This window comes from Talpa europaea, assembly GCF_964194135.1.
Source record: "Talpa europaea genome assembly, chromosome: 12".
Classification (NCBI taxonomy): Eukaryota; Metazoa; Chordata; class Mammalia; order Eulipotyphla; family Talpidae; genus Talpa; species Talpa europaea.
Genome location: NC_140079.1, coordinates 81,630,825 through 81,650,883, shown reverse-complemented (window position 1 = coordinate 81,650,883; position 20,059 = coordinate 81,630,825). Strand labels below are relative to the sequence as shown.

The following is a 20,059-nucleotide window of genomic DNA, read 5'->3' as shown; positions in this document are numbered from 1 at the left end:
GAAAAACCTTTTTGATGTCCCTCACGAAGCTGTGGTAAAGCATTACAAGGAAGACTTTCTGGGAGGTTTCCTCACACTTGAAATAACTAATGCTGTATGTGTTGATGTCAGATTTCCTTGGGTTTTATATGAAGAAAAATGTGACTTTTCACAGTGTTCCTAGTGGAAGGCGTTTTGTGTGTGTGTGTGTGTTTATTAAGAATGCTTTAGGGGGCCTCCCCGGTGGCGCAGCGGTTGAGCACTGGGTTGCGAAGCTGCCCACGGCCTCTGCGGCGCCGGTTCGATCCCCGGTTGCTCCCCGGCCACCAGAGGAGGGTCCCACATGGTGTGCAGACCTCTCCTGCCGCCCGCTGCTCCCCTCAGCAGTGTACTTCGGTCCTTCTGCCTGCTCTGCTCCCCGCTCTGGTGAATTCTCTCACCCTCCCGCGCTTCTTACTGTACCCAGTGCATGTATAAACAAAACAAACAAGTAAATAAAAATCATAAATAAATAAAAATACATGCCTAATAAAAAAAATTAAAAAAAATGTTTATAAATAAATAAATTAATTTAAAAAAAAAAAAAAGAATGCTTTAGGGCCTCCCCGGTGGCTCAATGGTTGAGCGCTGGGTTGTGAAGCTGCCCGAAGCCTCCGCGGCGCCAGTTCGATCCCCGGCTGCTCCCCGGCCACCGGAGGAGGGTCCCACATGGCGCACAGACTTCTCCTGCCGCCCGCTGCTCCCCTCAGCAGTGTACTTCGGTCCTTCTGCCTGCTCTGCTCCCCTCTCTGGCTCTGGTGGATTATCTCGCCCTCCCACGCTACTGACTGTATCCAGTGCTTGTATAAATAAATAAATAAATCTTTAAAAAAAAAAAAAGAATGCTTTAAACTTTCATCATTGTGATGTTTTCTGTTGCATTTAAAGTAAATATCTTTATTTTTTATGTCTTTTTATTTTTTATTATTTTTTAAAATTTTATATATTTTACATCATTTTTCATTTTTGCACAATGTGTGCATTTTTATCTTGGTTATAGTCCCCATACAATTCCCACCTATCCCCCTTGTTTTGATCCTACTCCCTCCTAACCCCCCTATAGTGTGTTTCTGATTTATAGTTGCTTGTTGATTTTGATTTTTACTTTATTATAATTAGTCTTTTTCCTGAAAGGCACTTTTTAAGAAGTGGACACTGGTGACTGGCTGGGCTGTCTTTTAAATAGTCAGCAGAGTCCATTTGAAGGGCATGCCTGCTTCAGCACCTTTCAGTGCTGAAATTCTTATTTGGTCACTAGAATCTGGCATAGCTCCTAGTTATGCTGGTGGATCAGACCTTTGATAAGGGTTAGCCACATAAATTTCACAGCATGTTGCTCATTGGGCACCTGACGGTAGAAATTGCTCTTGCTTTTACTATCCTTCTTCCTATATAATCTATTGAGTAAGGGCAATAGCCATATAGGTACGTGCATAGATTCAAATTTGACGTCTCTTCTCAAATGATCTTTTAAAGAACTCTATAGAATAAACAAAATATGATAAAAGTTACTTTTTTAAGATTTATGTATTTATTTTTACTTATTTATTTATACAAGCACTGGGCACAGTCAGAAGCGCGGGAGGGCGAGAGAATTCACCAGAGCCAGAGAGGGGAGCAGAGCAGGCAGAAGGACCGAAGTACACTGCTGAGGGGACCAGCGGGCGGCAGGAGAGGTCTGCGCGCCATGTGGGACCCTCCTCAGGTGGCCGGGGAGCAGCCGGGGATCGAATCGACGCTGTGGAGGCTGCGGGCAGCCTCGCAACCCAGCGCTCAACCGCTGCACCACCAGAGAGGCCCGATAAAAGTTACTTTAATGGTCATTACATCAGATTTATCTTAATAGTAAAAGTAATAAGCAGTACATGTATTCTCCTACACCTTTTAAACATGTTTACATAGTAACAGTCCTAGTTAATCCTGGGGCTTTCACTGCATCCTTTGACAAGCAAGAGTTCCTGTGGCTTTGTTGCCTTTGGTCTTCTTGTAAGCTGGCATGACACCGGCACCCACAACATAGTCCCTGCTGGGGCCCGGTGTACAGGAAAGTTGCTAGAATCAGTGGAAGTCAGCCCTGCCCAGGTTGGCCCTCAGACTTCCTTTCTGGGTCTAAAATTGTCACCTGGCCCCTAGCATCCCCCAGCTCCAAGAATGGTGTGGAAGAAGATTGCAGTCTTGGATACAGTGGCAAAGGAAAGCCTTGCTAAGATGCTGACTGGGTTAAGACTCAAAGGAGATGAGAGAGTGAGTCGTGTGGTGATCTAGGACAACAGGGGTTCAGGCACCAGGAAGCAGAAGTGAAGCTGCTCGTGAGGCAGAATAGCAGGTAGGGGAGCCGGGAGGGAATGGGTCATAGAAGAAACATGGCCAGCGTGTGTAAGGACCAGGCCTTTTCCTCTGAATGAGATGGCCACCTTTATCGGGTTTTGAGCAAAGGAGTGCAGTAAATGGACTTATTTTGAGAACAAGTTGAAGGGGGCAAGTGTAGACATGCGGAGAGCATTTAGAAGACTTGTAATAATCCAGGTGAGAGGTCTTGGTGCCTGAACCAAAGCAATAGCCAGCAGAATGGCAGGAAGTGGTTACATTCTGGGTATATTTTGAAGGCAGCACCAATAGCATTTGCTGAAAGTGGGATGAGGGGTGATATTTATCACTCCTAGCTGCAGACTGCTTCTTAGCAACTACTGGTATAGGAGGCCTGTGGGAGCATGATCTTCCTCTGTTCGGAAAAGCCCTCTGGATCTTTCTGAATGTTGTGGTCAACATTCAGCCTGCAGGGTGGTTGCTGCCAGTGGCTGGCCTGCAAGGGAAGGCGCAGGCTCCAAAGGCAAGTTGTTCTCTCTCGGTCTCTGCCTTGGTGACCTGCAGAGAATATGGAAGTAACTTTACAAACTACAGAATGATGGCAGAGCTGTGAACTGCCAGATCAGCTTTAACCTAATCCCAAGTCCTTAACTGCTGAACTATGCTATTACATTTTATAAGGAGTCTTAAGGTGACTGTTACTTACAGAAGGAAGTGAGGCATGAGGGGGAAAGAACTATATTAACAGATTCATGGAATATAAATTGAAATTGTAGGGACCAATTCTTTGCTCTTTTATGTGTGCTAATTAAGTGTGAGGGGAAGCAGCTGAGTTTGTAATGTTCTGAGTCCCCTTCTGTGAGCTGAATGGCCACCCTCTCCTGTTTCTGTTGAGCCCTATTTAGTTTATCCCTGAAACTGGATTGGAAATGCTGTGTGTCTTTACAGTTTCGTGTGTGGCCACCTACTGCTGCTATGTGATGTCTTGGCATGTCTAAGTGCATAATGGTAACATGTTTTTGTTACCAGTAAATTTACTGAGTGGCATAGTAGTTGAGTTCTGCAATAGTAATTTCATCTTTTAACTTTTCTTCGCTTAGTCTTCAAACTTTCCATCAGATAGTTTTAGAGGGAGGAATGCTAACAGTAAGCAAACTGGTGTGACATGGAGGCTACTTTGCGCCTTATCTTAATGCCTCACTATTTCAAAGGGATTTCTGTTTTTCTGGACAAGAATTGATGTTAATTCTTCCATCACATTCAAGTCTCTTACAGATTTTGAACCTCTGAAGAACTCAGTCTAAATGTTTTCCTTTATGCCTTGGTATGAATGTTTTATTGGAGTGTTAACTGATCCTTGTTCTCTGATTGAAAGTGAGAGACTTTAGATATTCAAACATGCATTTTTATCATTAATGGTTATGTTATTGTTTTCACTATTATTTTATTTTTTTTACATTCGTTGATCATTTTATTTATTTTTTTGTTTTTTTATTAAATAATAAATTTTATTTTTATATTCCCCCATACAACTGCACATGCCCCATTCTGAACCCAATCCCTCCCCTCCTGGCCCCCACCCCCCAAAAAGTGTCTCTGGTTCATAGTTTTTGTTGATTTTGATTTTCACTTTCTTATATTCTTTTTCCGGATCCCTTATTTAAGTTTTCTAGATTCCTGCTATGAGTGAGACCATCCGGTATTTTTCTTTTTCTTTTTGGCTTATTTCGCTGAGCATGATCCCTTCCAGCGCCATCCATGTTGCTGCAAATTGCATGTGTTTATCTTTTTTGAATGCTGAGTAATATTCCATGGTATATATGTACCACATCTTCTTGATCCAGTCATCTATTTTTGGGCATTTGGGCTGTTTCCAAAGCTTAGCTATTGTAAATAGTGCTGCTATAGACATAGGGGTGCAGGTGTTCTTTGGAATTGATGTTTCTGTGTCCTTTGGGTAAATACCTAGGAGTGGAATTGCTGGATCATATGGAAGCTCTATGTTTAGTAGGTCCAGAAATCTCCACACAGCTCTCCATAGTTTTTCACTATTATTTTAAATTTATCCACTTATTAATCTATTTAACTCATTGTTTTTAAATGCTTATTTTACATCTGTAAACAGAAAGCCACTATTAAATCTTAAATTGCCATTATCATCACCTGTTATCATTATCTATGGACAGTAACTGAAGGTCCATGAGATCAGTTATGTCTAAACCTATAGGGTTGACTTGTGTTATGACCCACATAGGAAATGTGCATGAGTGATTGCCTTATCCATGGTGGACAAATAAAGTTCAAGAAGTGATATGTAAGGATGGAAATAGGATAAAAAGATTATTATTGTTTTTCCATCTGAGATTATCATAGCATAGAAACTGATTTATATCCATAGTTGGTGGCTGTGAGAGGTTGTGTGTTTGTGTGTGACTTGTATAAGAGGTGTTGTTTTATCTTGATCCACTTATAGTCATTAGAACTGTATTCTAGTGGATTCTAACACAGAATACCAGCCTGGCTTTCAGAACACTTCGGTATTAGATACCACTTGTTTATTTTATTAATAATAGTACCTGGAAAAAAAGCTTATTTGACGTATAAGAGGCAAGTGTCTATTTTTTTCTTAATTTTAGGATATGTGTGAATACAATTGCTTCATTTTTCACTTGTTAATTAGATTTCTCTTGGTGCTATGAAAATGTAACTGGTTAAATATTACGAAGAGGTCAATTTCAGCGAAGCAAAGGGACCAGCTTTTAAAAATTGGGGGGAGAAATTAAAGGCAATTGAAAAATTGCCAAATATAATGTACAAATTGGTATGTCTTTCTGGAAGTCAGTTTAGTAATTTTATCACAAGCCCCCAAAATGTGTGCATACATTTGACCCAGCGATTCCATATCAGCTTCTGGCAATTTATCACAGAATAGTCAGATATGGGCAGATATGGCTGTATCAGGGAGATCCTTGCGTTGTTTTTCATATTTCCATGCTTTGAAAATAGTTCAGATGTACAACAACAGGGCATTAGTTTAGTTATAGCACATCCCCTGTGTTGGACTATGTAGCAATTGCAAATCTTGAAATTTTGAAATGTTTAATGGTATGGGGAAATGTTTATGAACTATGGCTAAAAACCCTTTTAAATATTTTTTTAAAATGTATACACACACAGGGAGAGCATTTCTACAGAAATGAGACATAATAGTCTATGATGTTAGCAAGTTTTTTCTAAGTAGTAATATTTTTGAGGTTTCATTTTTTTTATGTATGCATGTCTCCTCTTTCTTACACTTAAAATGTTTTTGTAGTAAGAAAGAAACAAAATCCATATTAATGTTCTCATATAGCAGTGCCATCTACTGCACAGGTAATGTAGGTAAATTTGCCACATTTTGAAAGGTAGAAAGAAGCAAAATTAATAATATACATTAATAACCTGAATATCCAGAATGCTATAATTTCAACATGTAGTCAGTATTTTAAAAATAAGAGCTATTTACATTTACTTTTCATACTAAGTATTTGAAATCCAGTGTGTATTTGTAACAGTTCAGACTGATGAATTTTCCCTGTCCATAGTCCCAGATGGATACTCTAACTCTGTGCTGCTAAGAGTGTGTATATGAATTTAAGTATTTTTTACTCTTTGGAGATTAAAGCAGCATCTGAAATCACCAAATTTCTTCTAATTTAGCCAAACATAAAGCTTATCCCATACTTCTAAATTGTAATTATTGTTTTTTAAAAACATTCTAGAGAATGCCAGAAATGTTGGGTCCTCAAAGGTCAACTCAGACCTGGTTCCAGACTCAGTGCCTATGAGCTGTGTGAAAATGGAAGCAGACATCCAACTTTCACGACCTGCCTCTTTCTTTGCTCTCTTATATCCCCATATATACCCATAGAGCTAAAGAATATAGGCAAAAACATTAGTTTTAGAATCACCAAATTACAATTTTGGTACAATTTTTGTGTAATTTGTAATTGCAAATTACAGTGACTGGCAACTTTGAACTTCAATCTTTTCATCTGTAAAACGGGCATAATGCTGTTCACCTGACAGCATTGTAAAAACAAAATGAGCTAATGGATATTAAGCACTTAACATGGTACTGGTCATGCCAGCATTTAGTATGGTAAGTGATAACATGCTGCATGTCTAAACAGCCTTTTGCTTTACTGGGGCACCATAAATTTTGTACAGGTCTCCATCTGCTCGTTTGACACCTTGATTGAAATTTATAGACTTAGTGGAAAAATAGCATGTCTGTGACCTATATTTACCACAATATGTCAAGACCCCAGACTCAATCAAGTTGGACACAGTACAGTTACTAGGCAGAGGGTGCTAAATGTACTTCATGGGGTACAACCTCCAGCACAAACCGTGCACATCTGATCTTTGGCTAACTCCAAAGGCAGTCCTTTTAGGGTGAATGTTAACTGCTGCTTCTCAGCATGGTGTTTAGTGATAGAAGTGCGTGAGGGCTACACCTTGTCATTCAGGATGACCCTGACAAACTGACCAAGATTGTGTTACATCAAAACCAATCCATTGTCACCAATAGCCCAAGGGACAGGGATCTCACTGTACACCTCTTCACACAGCTTCTTTCTATGTTGTAATAATTTCCACCCCAAATCCAGTTCATTACTATTTGAACTTTTGATACTCTCTCCAGTTAATGTTAAATTTGAAGTGGTGGGGGCACAGGAAAGGGCCAGCCGCCTAGCAGACTCTGCAAGAATCAGCCAGTGGCTCTCAGAGCACAGTCCACAGTAAAAATGTATGTTATCACAGGAACTCAACACACACACATGCTGATGCATACCTGTATCTCCACACACATGGATAGCTACTTCACTAAAAAATTCTAAGAACACTTTTACTATTTACATTTTATTCAGATATTTACTGCTATATTCTAATTAATATTTTAAATGCACACTAAATTATTTCACAGTGGAGATTCTGCTTAATTTTGAAAGTATTGCAAGCTTTTGTAAGCTATGTTTAGCTGTTTGTAGTGCTTATGGAATTTTTCCCTCTTTGAAATGATCTTTAGTTTTCTCAAATTCTTTAATCTTTTCTGTACTCAACAGGAAGGCTTCATTTCCCCTCATACCAGTGTTTGTCTTTATAACATTTCATGAAATATTTAGTCAAAGTAGATTCCAAGCTTTATAGCTTGACACCTGGGAGAGTAGAAGAGGGAAAATTGGTTCGTATGTGGCTCCAGGGAGGTGATTTCACAAGTCTCCAGTCTGCTGGCTTTTGAAATCTAAAATTTAGCATGGATTTTCATTCTTATTTAGAGAGCTTAGGAAATCTGAATTGATGTTGAATTTCTTATTATTTTTTAAGTTTCAGGAGAACCAATCTTTTTGAGGTAACCAAAAAAACAGCTAATGATGGTAGTTTGCTTCTCCCATGCACTTCTAAACCCAGAGTTTCTAAAACCATTCAGTTTATTTCCTGGAAACTTTGTTTTGGATTTCCCATTGCCCAGTCAAATTTAATTTGTCATAAACTCACCCAATTTTCACCCCTCCATCCAGCCTCTCCTCTAGACTCAGCTTGGGAGAACCAACTAGTAGCCTCTCTGCTTTCCCATGCTCTCCACATTCTCTCGCCTTTATACCTCCTCTTCCCTCCATGTCATCTCTTCTGTGACAGCCTTGGCTGGCCTCCTGATTGCTCTCCCACTGCACTGGCTCCTTCCCCTGCCACCCTCCTCCCTCCATGGAGTCTGGACAGAGCTCTGACCTCATCAGGGTCTCTCCGGATCCTTCCATCAGAGCTGCTTCCTACAGAATCAGTTCCAGACTTAGCCACAGGCCATCTTTAACCTACTCTCACCAATGCTGGCCTTTCTCCTCCCTGTGATGGCATTTTTGTCTCTGGCCTGCACGTCAACTCTGCCCTGCTTCTGTGACTGTGTTGAAAGCTGTCGGAGCTGGCACCACGTTTACTACCTTTCTGTTTTTTCCTATTTCCTGGCACTTTTCTTTGGGTGAGGCAAACCCGTACAGCTTCAGGTAGAACACTGTAGGTGGCTTTCCGAAAATGATGTGGTGAAGAATACCCTGTGCTATTAAAATGATGTATTTCTTCCCAAAAGCTCATGTGTGAGGTATGAAGGACTAAAGGGGATGGATTCGGAAACCATCCAATTTTATGTCATAAAAATAGTGGCAGCGCTGACGATGGGTCTGTCTGTTTGCTGCTCCCCTTTCTCACTTTTTCTCTGACCTCAGAATTAGAAGGTTTCCTCCACTTCAGTTTTAGAGAGAAACCAAAAGGAGACATCTGCCTTTGCTCACTGGACTCATTAACTTAAAGAAATGTATCCTGTTTACATTTCTGGCAACATGTCTTTTATTTGGAGGGTGGCCAAAGGCAAACAACTTAGCTAGTGGTTTAAAAAAAAAGTTTTCCAAGTACATGTGCCATTGTCTAATTGGGTGAACATTCAAAACCTTAAATTTTTCTTAGTGTAACTTTCATTCTATAGAAAAAGCTAATTTGATCTACTGGCATTTTATGTCTATCTTAGCTTTAGTATTTATTGTGGGAAGATTTTAAGGAATGAGCAATCTAAAAAGATTTGGTTTGATTAGAGGCTAAACTAACAAAATCTATTTTGAAATGAGATAACAGGATTTGCAATTTTTGGTCTGGATCCAGTAAAACTGAAAACCCCCAAATCTGCATCCCCAGCAGACAGGGAATCTATTCTTTGACAGAAGTTTAAATTGCTGAATTTATAAGTTGTCTTAAAAATGTGCTCTTTGAACAGTTTATTACATAGTGTTGAGATGAAGTCATCAAACTACTTAAGACTTTAACTGTTTATATTTGGGTGGCTGAATAAAATGTCTAGTTATCAAAAAATTAATACTTAAGTAATTTGTTATGAAAAAAAGGGGCTTTTCTCAGAGCCATTAACAAGACTTAAGTGTCTTGTGACTTAATTTTTTTCATTTTCTTTTGACTGTATTTGGATTTTAGGATTTTCTTTGGCTTCCTATGTTTTAGGAAATTGCCCTTTTATTGGAAAAGGTTAGGGGCAAGGTGTTTTATTATTCTAGTCTGCCTATAATATGTAAGTATTTTGCTTTCAAAGCATTAGTAATGCTATATAACACAATAACTGTCAGTTCTGCAAAAGTACAGTAAATATTGCCAAAGACTTTAAGCACTCTGTAGAAAAGGAAAAAAAGTAGATTTAGATTTTTAAGCAGTTGTCCCAAATAGAAAACTCCCATAGATCTCAGTTTTGTATGTTCAGAACAAAGTTGGCAGAGTGCAGTTTTTTTTTTTTTTTAAGAAGAGAGCAGTATTTGACTAGATAATTTAAAAAGGTAAAAGATTTTTTTCTTTATACTCTTTTCCTTCATATGAAGTGAAGAAGATATAGAAAGTGGACTGTGTAGTTAAGTGGTCTGATTCAAAGTTTAGCAGCAGGTTTTTCAACTTCCTTGGATTTTGAAAATGAGAGAAGTGCGGAGTCTTTTCTCGATATTTGGGTAAAGTTAATTTGGCCTTGTTCCAGTGTTGTTGGGTGGCAGTGTGCAGGGGGAGCACACGTTGCTTTGGAATAGACCTTTTTTTTTTTTTCAAGCCAAACCTATATTCACACCGATAATTAGGGAAAGCCGGGTTTGTGCAGCACTGAACAACACTGAACTTGGCAAATGATTACTCCAGCTTCGAAGTGTGTTTTGATTTCCTGCTTTTACCTCCCACATCTAAAAATGAAACTCCCCAAGGAGTCAATGTATAGACCCAATCTAATTTGTGAGTGAGGTCGTCATCCTTGTGAAGCTGTATTTTCCCCAAAATTGCAGATGCTTTACTTAACACAGAAAATTCATTGATCACTCAGTGGAGGGTTAAAAACAATTTCACCAGGAACCTTTTTATCATTGCCTTCAGCTTACAATCTGAGTTTGCACCTGGTTTTCCTTTATTTCCTACTCAATGCACTGCATTTTCATATGGCCTTACAGACATTTTTGGACTCAATCCATTTACATATTTTATTGATTGACATCTAGTAGGTTGATTACTCTAAATTTTTTTCATGTAGCTGTTTACCTTTCACTTCACGCACAATCTGTACGTTAAGTGCCAAACAAGTATCGATACTAGAATGAGTTAAGATCACCTTCCCAAAATAATTCAACTCATATCCTTAATGTTCTCAGTGGTACTCCATACTATGTCATATAGAAGTGACCATCATTCCCCAAAGTCATTAGACTGTAATAGATCAATGTAAATAAAAGTAATTAAAAGTTGTCTCATTTACTCTACCATTTTAAGTATCTGTATATGCCATATGTGCCGTGCTGTTTTAACTTACTACGTTCTTTACATCACCTTCCAGTGTTACCGGCTTAAAGGAATTCTAGGATTTTGTTTGTTCTTATTCTTTTAAGCAGTATTGCAGCCAGTTCAAAGATACCACTCCAAAACAGTTACTTAACAGGTAAATATGATATATCCCAAATCCAGCCTATAGTAATTCACACATACTACAAGTCTACTAAAAGTCCCCATATACCTTTGCACAGTAGATATTTTCTAATCCTAAAACATTTACTCCTTGAACAAGTCCTTAAGATGAACTAGATGCTACATCAGCTGTCCTCTTCAGTTTAGGTGTTGTTCCTAATCCTTGCCTGAATCTGCAATATGCAATTTTCAGGTGCTGTATTTAATCAGTCGCAATGGTATTTCATCATTTGGCCTTGACACCTCTCTTCTGTTGGTGGGGTGGCCACATCTGCCACTGGCTGACTTCTGGTGGTAGACCTTAGAGCCACAGCAGGGTACAATGTGTGCATCTTATTGTGATACTTTCTAAATGATGACCTTACCTTCGTCATCTTGCTTCTGCCATCATGACCAAAAAGCTGAAGTTAATCTCTTAATGTGTAAAAAAGGACACTGGAAAATATGTATCAAGACAGAATTTGCTGTGTTTGAGTTGTATGAGCAGGGCCATCTTGTGTGGTGGCTGAGAGGAGGCAGGTAGAGGTTGAAATCCTGTCCCCTCTCCTTTTGCCAGGTGTGGGGATGGCGGGGAACCCTTTTCTGACTTGCACAAAGGCACTGTGACCCTTTCTGTCTTAAGATCATCTTTGTTGGCATAATGAAAAATATGAGACATCTTTGTTTCCTTGTGTTCATTAACCTTTTTGATGTCTCCTTGAGCAGATGGGAATTTGGCATAATGCAGTGAGAGAAGTTGGGGAGATATGAAATATGCAGAGGCCAGAAATGGAGGTGGGGGGACAGGAAGGAATGGGAACAGAGGATTTCCTTGTCATATTTTCCCTCTGAATAGGCTTTAATCTACTGCTGCCACTTAATGGAATTAACCCACACTTCAAAAAGGCTGAGACCTAGCTCTGATTAGGAGCCTTACCTTTTCCTGCTAATTTCCCTTTGCCTTCTAGGAATCTTCCCTTCCCAAATTACATAGTTGGAACACATATGACCATGATTGCTAGTTAACTTTTTAAAAATCTTTCTATTTTGAAATAATTATAGATTCACAGGGAATAGAGATACCACAGAGAGGGATGGCCATTTTTTCCCCCAATGGTTACATTTTATAAAACCATAATTTAGTTTCAAAACCAGGAAGTTGACAGTGGTACAGTATGTGTGTAGTCCTATGTCATGTTATTATTTGTGTAGATTTGTGTAACTAACACTGCTATCAAGACACAAAACTTCGTCATCACCTACTAGCTCCCTCCAGCTACCCTTTCTCACCACATACACCCTCCTTCTGCCACTGGTCCTAATCCCTGCAGCCACTGATTTGCTTTCCATCTCTGTAATCTTATCAGTTCAGGATTATTATATAAATGATCATATTTATGTGATGTTTTGAGATTGACTTTTTTTTCCACTCAGTATAATTTCCTTGAGGTCCATCCAAAGTGTTGCTTTTATCAATAGTTTGTTCCTTTTTATTGCTGAGTAATATTCCATGGTATGGATCAGCCCAATGGACCCATTTATTCATTGAAGGACATCTGGGTTGTTTCAGTTTAGGACTATTATAAGTAAAACTGTTATGACTATTCCTACACAGGTTGCTGTGTGAGCATAGGTTTTTATTTCTCTGGGATAAATGCCTAGTAATGAGACTGCTGAATTGTATAAATGTATGCTAAGTTTTAAAAGAAACTGAAAAATTATAGTCCAGAGTGTCTATGCCATTTTATATCCTCAGCAACAATGGATGAGATCAAATATCTTTGTATCCTCACTATTATTTGGTGTCACTGTTTTGTTTTGCTTTTTAAGCGGATACAGTAGATCTATAGTGATCACCCCTGGAGGTCCTAATCTCCTTACCCTTGACTTCTGATCTTGCGCTCTGTATGTGCTATCTGGTGAAATAACACTTTTCATAGTCCTTTCCCCATTTTTTAAATTGAAATGTTTAATTGTTGAGTTTTGAGTGTTCCTTATATATTCTATATGTAAGTTCTGTATGGTTTGCAAATATTTTCTCCTGGACCATAGTTTGTCTTTTCAGCCTTTTAAAAGGGTCTTTGCAAAACAGAAGTTGAATTTTGATAAAATCCAGTTTGAGGGCCTCCCTGGTAGTGCAAGGGGTTAAGCACAGCACTGTGAAGCTATCCGCAGTCTCTACAGCATGAATTCAATCCCCTGTGGGGACTGAATCCCCATGCTACCCACATGGCGCAGCAGAGCTCTCCTATCTTACCTACTGCTCCCCTCAGCAATGTATTTCAGTCAGTCTGCCTATTCTGTTCCCCTCTGTCTCTGGTGAATCCTCTCACCCCCCAATACCTCTGACCTGTACCCCAGTTCTTGTATGTATAAATAAATAAAATCTTTTTAAAAAATCCAGTTTGATTTTTTTTCTGAGTTTCTAGAGCTCAGACACTGTTCATTAGGCGCTGTTTTCCCACACATCTAGCTCAGTACTCTGCCCTAAGTCAGCATGAACATGTCTTTGTGGATGACTAGACCTGAACATGGTCACCTGTGGTAGATGAGTGTGGAGGAAACTCACAGAACACCTCTAACCATGCATTTTTGGCCAGCGAGGTCTGCAGAAGAGATTGTGGCTATTCTTTTTGGTAACCATTGCCATTGATTGCAGGCAGAAATAGAAGTTATAAGCACCAAACTGATAAAACTACAGTAGAGATATGAGGAGGGCAGAATTGATCTATCTGCTCCGCCCCAGACATTGGAAATGAAACTTTTTAGGATCACTGCTAACTATTGCATTGTATGATTCAAATGATGGGATTGTGTGGTATCTGAATTGTATTCCAATAAGTCTGCCATTTAAAAAAAAAAAAAAATGGGGCCTCCCCTGGTGGCGCAGGCGGTTGAGCGCTGCGCTGTGAAGCTGTCCACAGCAGCTGCAGTGCCAGTTCAATCCTAGCCAGCCAGCGAGGGTCCCACATGGTGCGGCAGACCTCTCCTCTCTCACCCGCTGCTCCTCTCAGCAGTGTATTTCAGTCAGTCTGCCTGTTCTGTTCCCTGCTCTGTCTCTGGTGAATCCTCTCACTGTCCCACGCATCTGGCCTGTACCCCGGTTCTTGTGTAAAATGAATAAATCTTTAAAATAAAAAAAAAAAAATGAAGCGCCAAGAGGCAGTATTGTCCTGGTGTTCCCTCTGCTGGGGGCGGAGCACAGAGCACTGTTCCCTGTCCTACCAGGTCCCACCAGCCCAGAGAGGGCAGTGAAGGCTTTTCCAGAAAGGGCCCCCGATACTTTTTGCATCATCAGTATTAGCCATGCATTGGGTCCCCTCAGAAGAACTCAGAAGCTTCCTTAGGTATGTGTTGCTTATTCTGAGCACTAATCTAAGATGATTAAAGAGACTGCACAGCAAGGCGGTTATCACCAAGTCAGTGTTTCCACAGTCTGGATGCCTTCCCTAAGACTATTTTAGTTTAGCTCAGGCTATTTCTCCCTCCCCTTGACCCTATCTGCGAGGTAAAAAAAGGGCAGAAAACATTTATTTTTAACAGTGAGGAAATAAGCAAAAGAATGAAAAATAGTTTCTCATCATCACAAACAATGGTGGCATTAAATCTAGAACATGATCCCCCGGCTCTTGTTTCAGTGGGCGGACCACTCGACTTACGTCGCATTTTAAGTCTTTTCCTGTCTCGTGACTGCTGCTGCCTGCATTTGTGTGTTCTCCCACCCACTGTTGGTTGGAACAAGCAGTTGTATCTTCCTGGTGTTGAAGAGCTGCCAGGTTTCAGTAATAAGGAGTCTCTGTTGTTGTTTTAAATAGTCTTTACTGAGGTCCAGTTTCCAGTGTTCACTTTGCTGAATTTGTCACCACTTCTTCCCCCATTCAGTTGTCATCCTTCCAGGTCTTTCTAAATCCGTGCAAGCAAAGGCAGACCTATTGTGTGGTATGTGTGTACATCCATCCTAGTAGGTCACATTCCTATGGGTTTAAGACATTTGTGCCATGACAGAGCAAACCCAGAGACAAGTTCTGGTTGCAGATTTGATAGCTTGTGAGTTTCCTGCTTTATGACAGCCTAGTCTTTGGAGCACAGCTAAATCCTTTTTTCCATCTTTTATTTCCTAGGGCTCAAGGGTTCTTGTTGATGCACGAGACAAGCTTGGTATTCCTTGGCAGTATTCTGAAAATGAAAAGCATGGGATGTTCTTAATGGCCTTTGAGAACAAAGCAGGGCTGCCTGTGGAGCCTGCCACCTTCCAGCTCTATGTGCCTGCCCTGAGTGCACTCTGGAGGGATTCCGGGATCAGGGAAGCTTTCAGCCGGAGGAGCGAGTTCCAACTGGTAAGTAAGCCCTCCTTCTGGGTTTCATGAGTGTGTTTTACACAACTAATTTTGACCTTTAGAAGTATTTCCTTAAAACTATGTAGAAGTACAGACTAGCTTTATAATTGCTGGAAAACCTAATATTCAACAACAAAAACACATTAATCTAAATGGTTCAAGAGGGAAAAATTAATTTATTCTAGGCAGGTAGATCTTGTAGGCAAGGAATGCCTTCCTAAAACAACTTTCCAGCGTGTCATATATTGTTCACGCTGGCAGATCATGGTGTTTTCAGATCAGCACTGTGGAAGTCAATCTGGATCGCTCAAGTTGTTCCCTTCTAATTCTTTCCTTTCATTTTAAGGTCCAACAGTTTCAAAAAACCTTGTCATTTTCCTCATGCAGACTCACTAGGATACAAATCTATAATCAGAACATCTGGGTCGTTTTGCCCTGTTTGTTTTTGGGTTTTTCCTAAATACCTTCCAACATTACTATATACTAAGGAAAGTATCGTATTTCTCCTAAAATAAAAATAGATGTGTCCAGCTGATGTTAACACACACCTGAGGTATCTAGAACACCAGGACTTTGACATCCCTTTGCCCCTGAGTAGCCAGGAGCCCAAACTTTGAGTCACTGGTCTCTGACATTTTGTTATAGTTTTATATCTGTGTATGAGGAAGTTTTTGTTTTTTTCACTTTTGTCATTTGCTTTATTCCCTTGAATGCAGTGATTTAGAGCTGGAACAGATGGACACACACATACACACACACACACACACACAAACACACACACCCCTCCCCCCCTCTGCCAGCTGAATAAGTTGAGCCCTTGTATTGAAGATATAGAAATAAGCCCCAGAGATTATGGTTGGCCCAAGGCCATATCTTGTTAGAAGTCGCCATGAGGAACTTAGGTCTGAAAGACGAGTCTGCCTCTTTATTCCCAGATTCATTCATTCATCCAACATTTATGGGTGCTAGCCACTACATTTTGTGGGGATACAACAGTGAATAAGACCAAAAGGAGCCTTTTCCCAGGGTCTTTTATCTGGACCTAAGTATGGCATGTGATTAGGATAAGGCTGCCACAATTTAGGTCAATAATCATCCCAATGTTTTGTTCTCGTACTCTAAACAGTTCAACTTTTTGAAGACTTGGCTACCTGGAGAATACACTGTTGAAGGCAATTATGTATTTTGAAATACAAACTTATAATAAAAGCAAATATGATAAGATTCAGTTCATTTAGTGGGTAGATATGTAGTATTCCTGTACTTTGCCTTTTTTTATAGTTTTCTTTTTATTTCAACCATTTTATAGCATTTTATTAAAATAACTAGGTAGTCTCTTTCTAGTCGTTATTGTCAGAATATACAATGTCAGGAATATAATCATCTTTTTTTTTTCATTTTTTAATATATATTTTACACCATTGTTCATTACAATGTTTGATTTCTCCTCTCAGATGTTGTCCCCCACCACCAAGACACCTGTAAGCCATCACTATAGACTCTTGTGCTCTTCCCTCCCATTTTGACCCCTCCCCCTCCCGTGCTGAATGTCTACTCTGTATAGTTTGCCCGCTTATTTTGTCTTTTTTTTCCTTCTGGCCCCTTGTATTGTTTCCCAAGGAAACATAATCATCTTAATGTGATGTGATTGGCCTTCCACTTGGCTCCCCATCTATTGTGGGACCCCTGTTTCTCTTCTTTGAATCATTTTCTGAATGTCAGAAACTTTTGTAGAGTGGTATTTCAGCAACTTGATTTTATTTGCTTTTTTTTTCCCCCCTTCCTTGAGGGGGGGAACAGAGCTGCGAGACCTTTGACCGTCTAGTGGTGGAGAGACAGGTGTTTTGAGAATTGTCTGCCAGGTGTTAGAATTTTCCTTATTGCCTTGGCCCTTTTGGTTTCCCTTGTCATCCAACGCAGAGGCAGAAACACAAAGAAGAGCAAAAGGTGTCTGGTGGCTACGTTGTGAGCACCCTTGCTCCTCTTTGGAGAGCATGGCAGGCGTGCAGGCTAGGAAAGGACTCTGCTGTTCCAAAGGGAGAGAGCCTTGCTCTTTTTTTCACTAGCTACCTGTGCCTTGAGTCACTGATGCCACCACCATTTATGTGCAGGATCTGATATAACTTTTATAGCTTAATAAGAAAGAAAGATAAACTTTCTGTGATAGACTTTATCTTCCTTATTTTTTTGAACAGCATCCTGTACAATTTAATTTGTGGTTTTTACAATAGGAACTTTCTAGAAACTTCCTGAAAGCAACATAACAGCAATAAAACTAAGGATTTTATCAATAAAACAAGGGCGATATGATATCCCACCCTTACTCCCAGTGGGTCAGGGAGGCCCCTGAGATATGGAGACATACTTTTCTGGGTGTCATTTTACTTAGCAGGATAGACCTTATCTTTTAAAAGACATTTGGTAAAGCATAACAAGACACTAAACAGTGAAGTTTTCATCATAAGTATAAATAATATAAATGTTGATTTGCTTTTTTTCTAATAAGAAAATTTTGAATTTTTAAATGTATTTGGCAAATTCTTTAATTAAAATGATTGCAATACAATCTGGATAACAGTTCTATGGTTTGTCTGCTTTCTACTATACCTTTTAATTTAGGGGTCTTTTCGAAGGGTATTAGCATAGGTGTGCTAGTTTTCTTTTTATCTAACTCCTACCCGGATAGTGAGTGAATTTGTACATCATAGTCCTCCCAGTAGTGCAGTGTGGTGGGTGCTGTCACAGAGCCCTGTGTGCCAGGCACTGTGCTTAATTAGATCAAGTCTTACCAGAAAGCTGGTAAGACAGACATATGCAATCAGATAATTGCAATAAAATGTGACAAATATAATCAAGGAATATACAAGATACATTACTAATTAAAGGACAAAAGTGAGCAATTCCACTGAGCAACGATGGGTCAGGGGAACTATTTGTGGAGGAGATTACCTAAAGATTTGATAGGAATGAACCAGGGGGACAATTGGAAGTGAGGTGGCAAGGAGCTCTGAGAAAGGGAGGTGAGACTGCATGGGGCTCCAGAAGCTTTGCATGGTCAGAGAGCAGTACCTGCTGACCCTGGAGAGGCAGGCAGGGTGGCCAGGCATTGGTGCACATGCTTTTGTTTGTGGGTAACAGAAATCCCAGCTCAAGCTGGCTTAAAAGATAAAGGGTCTTGATCAACTTAGAGGACAAAGTCCTAGAGATGGCGGGCAAGGCTTATATGTGGTTTGAACTGCTTCTCTTTTCTCGGCTCTGCCCACTTCTCTGTGTTAGTTCAGTTCGGATCAGACTTCTCCTGTTTTTGCAAAGTGGTAGCAACAGAAGAGGGCTTGATCAGCACGTACTACCAATAGGGCAAGGGAGTGGGGGCCAGTAGCCAGGGCAGTGCTGTGCCCGGTCTGGTTAGCAGGTTTGCTTTCCATCCCTGTGTTTGCCACCATAGGAAAGGGGGTGGCCTTTCTCAGGAGCGAATGTGCCGTCTGCAGCTGTACCTTGAGGGGTGGGTCCTAATGGCAGGGTTCCCTGTTTCATTCGTGCCATGCTGAGCAGAACAGCTTGGAATTACCTGGAAGCAGAGGAGCCATGGAGGTGTCAAAGGAGAAAATAGCAGATCCAATATGGAATTTTTCCAGAAATCATATGGGCAGTGTAAAGATGAACTGGAAGGAGGCATGATAGGAGGGAAAGGTCAATTGGTGGGCTCTTTTAGAAGTCTGGTTGAGATCGTGAGAACTTGCTCCCAGACAGAAGTGGTTTTGAAGCTTGACCACATGTCTCATGGTATGCTGCTACTGGTTTTTTCCTAGCTAATCTTTTGCACAGCTCTTTGCTGCTTACCAGTTAATTGTCATCTTCATAATCATACTTCCATCCAAACACGCCATAGGAATTTTTGTGCATTTTCTGTGCCCCATATATGGGAAAATCACTAGATACAGAATTGCTTGAATAGATGAAGCCAGTTTTGCATTTCATAATATATTTTTGACATTGTGACTAATCAACTAAATATAACAATGTAATTGTTCCTGATGAGGTGTATCTTTTCTTACTCAGAGGTTTGGACAGTTCCCTTGGCATTTTGCTGCCAGAGTCCTCTCTTGACATCCTCATGTCTGATTATGAGCTAAGCATTTGCTTGTTGAGATGTTAGGGAGACTGTCCTGGTATAAGGGCTCTCCTCTGCTACCCCCTGCTTCAGAATTCTTGGATGTTTAAAAAAAAAGTCACCGAATCATGACTTTTCTATATTTTTCAGTTCTTATTTCAAAATGGCAGGGCATTGTGCTTTCTGGAAAATATCCTCATTCTTTTGGGCTTGGAAGATGGAGTTGAAGACTCCATTCAGAGGAGTAAGTTTGTGTGGATAGCAGTGTTTCTTGATTTCTGGAAATCAAATGTTTCTGTTTATTACAAAGAATCCTCTCTGTCAGTTTAAAAGTATTGAGTCTTTGTGACATTACCAGAGATGGTGAGAAAAGAGTGGATGTCGAAGCAAAATTTTAGATTTAAAGGAATGTTATCCACCACAGTTGTGTGTTTGAATGGTACTGCTTTAGAACCTCCTTTCAGTAGGCTGATGGTATCAAGAACCACGGGTGTCAGTGCAAACCCACAAGCAGCAGTGGCATACAGTGCATGGCTGCAGCACCCTAGTCCATATTGTCGCAGCCTCTGTGTGTTAGCCCATAGCCCTGACTAATGTAGTCTTTCCAAGTGGCACTTGGAAAGCTCTGGAGGAGGTGCAGAGTAGGCCTTGTAAGTATCCAGGGGAGAAAAAAGAATGGCAAATGCAAAGGCCCTGGGGTGGGAACAAGCTTTGGGTCCAGATGTAGCACAGTGAGCACAGCGCCCCTTGAGATTGAGTCAAGCAAGCAGATGCATTGAGA

At 40.2% G+C, this 20,059-nt stretch overlaps 1 protein-coding gene across 3 annotated transcripts in view; it reads left to right on the top strand.

Moving 5' to 3' along the window:
• The window catches only part of GNA12 (G protein subunit alpha 12), a gene marked incomplete at both ends in the record, with an annotated part of 72,914 nt that overhangs the window by 24,691 nt on the left and 28,164 nt on the right, over positions 1-20,059 (top strand). For all 3 annotated transcript variants that reach the window (XM_084250508.1, XM_084250507.1, XM_084250506.1), the window contains one exon: positions 14,952-15,167. In XM_084250508.1, the coding sequence (XP_084106634.1) occupies positions 14,952-15,167 (216 nt within the window). The remainder of the gene's footprint in view (positions 1-14,951; positions 15,168-20,059) is intronic.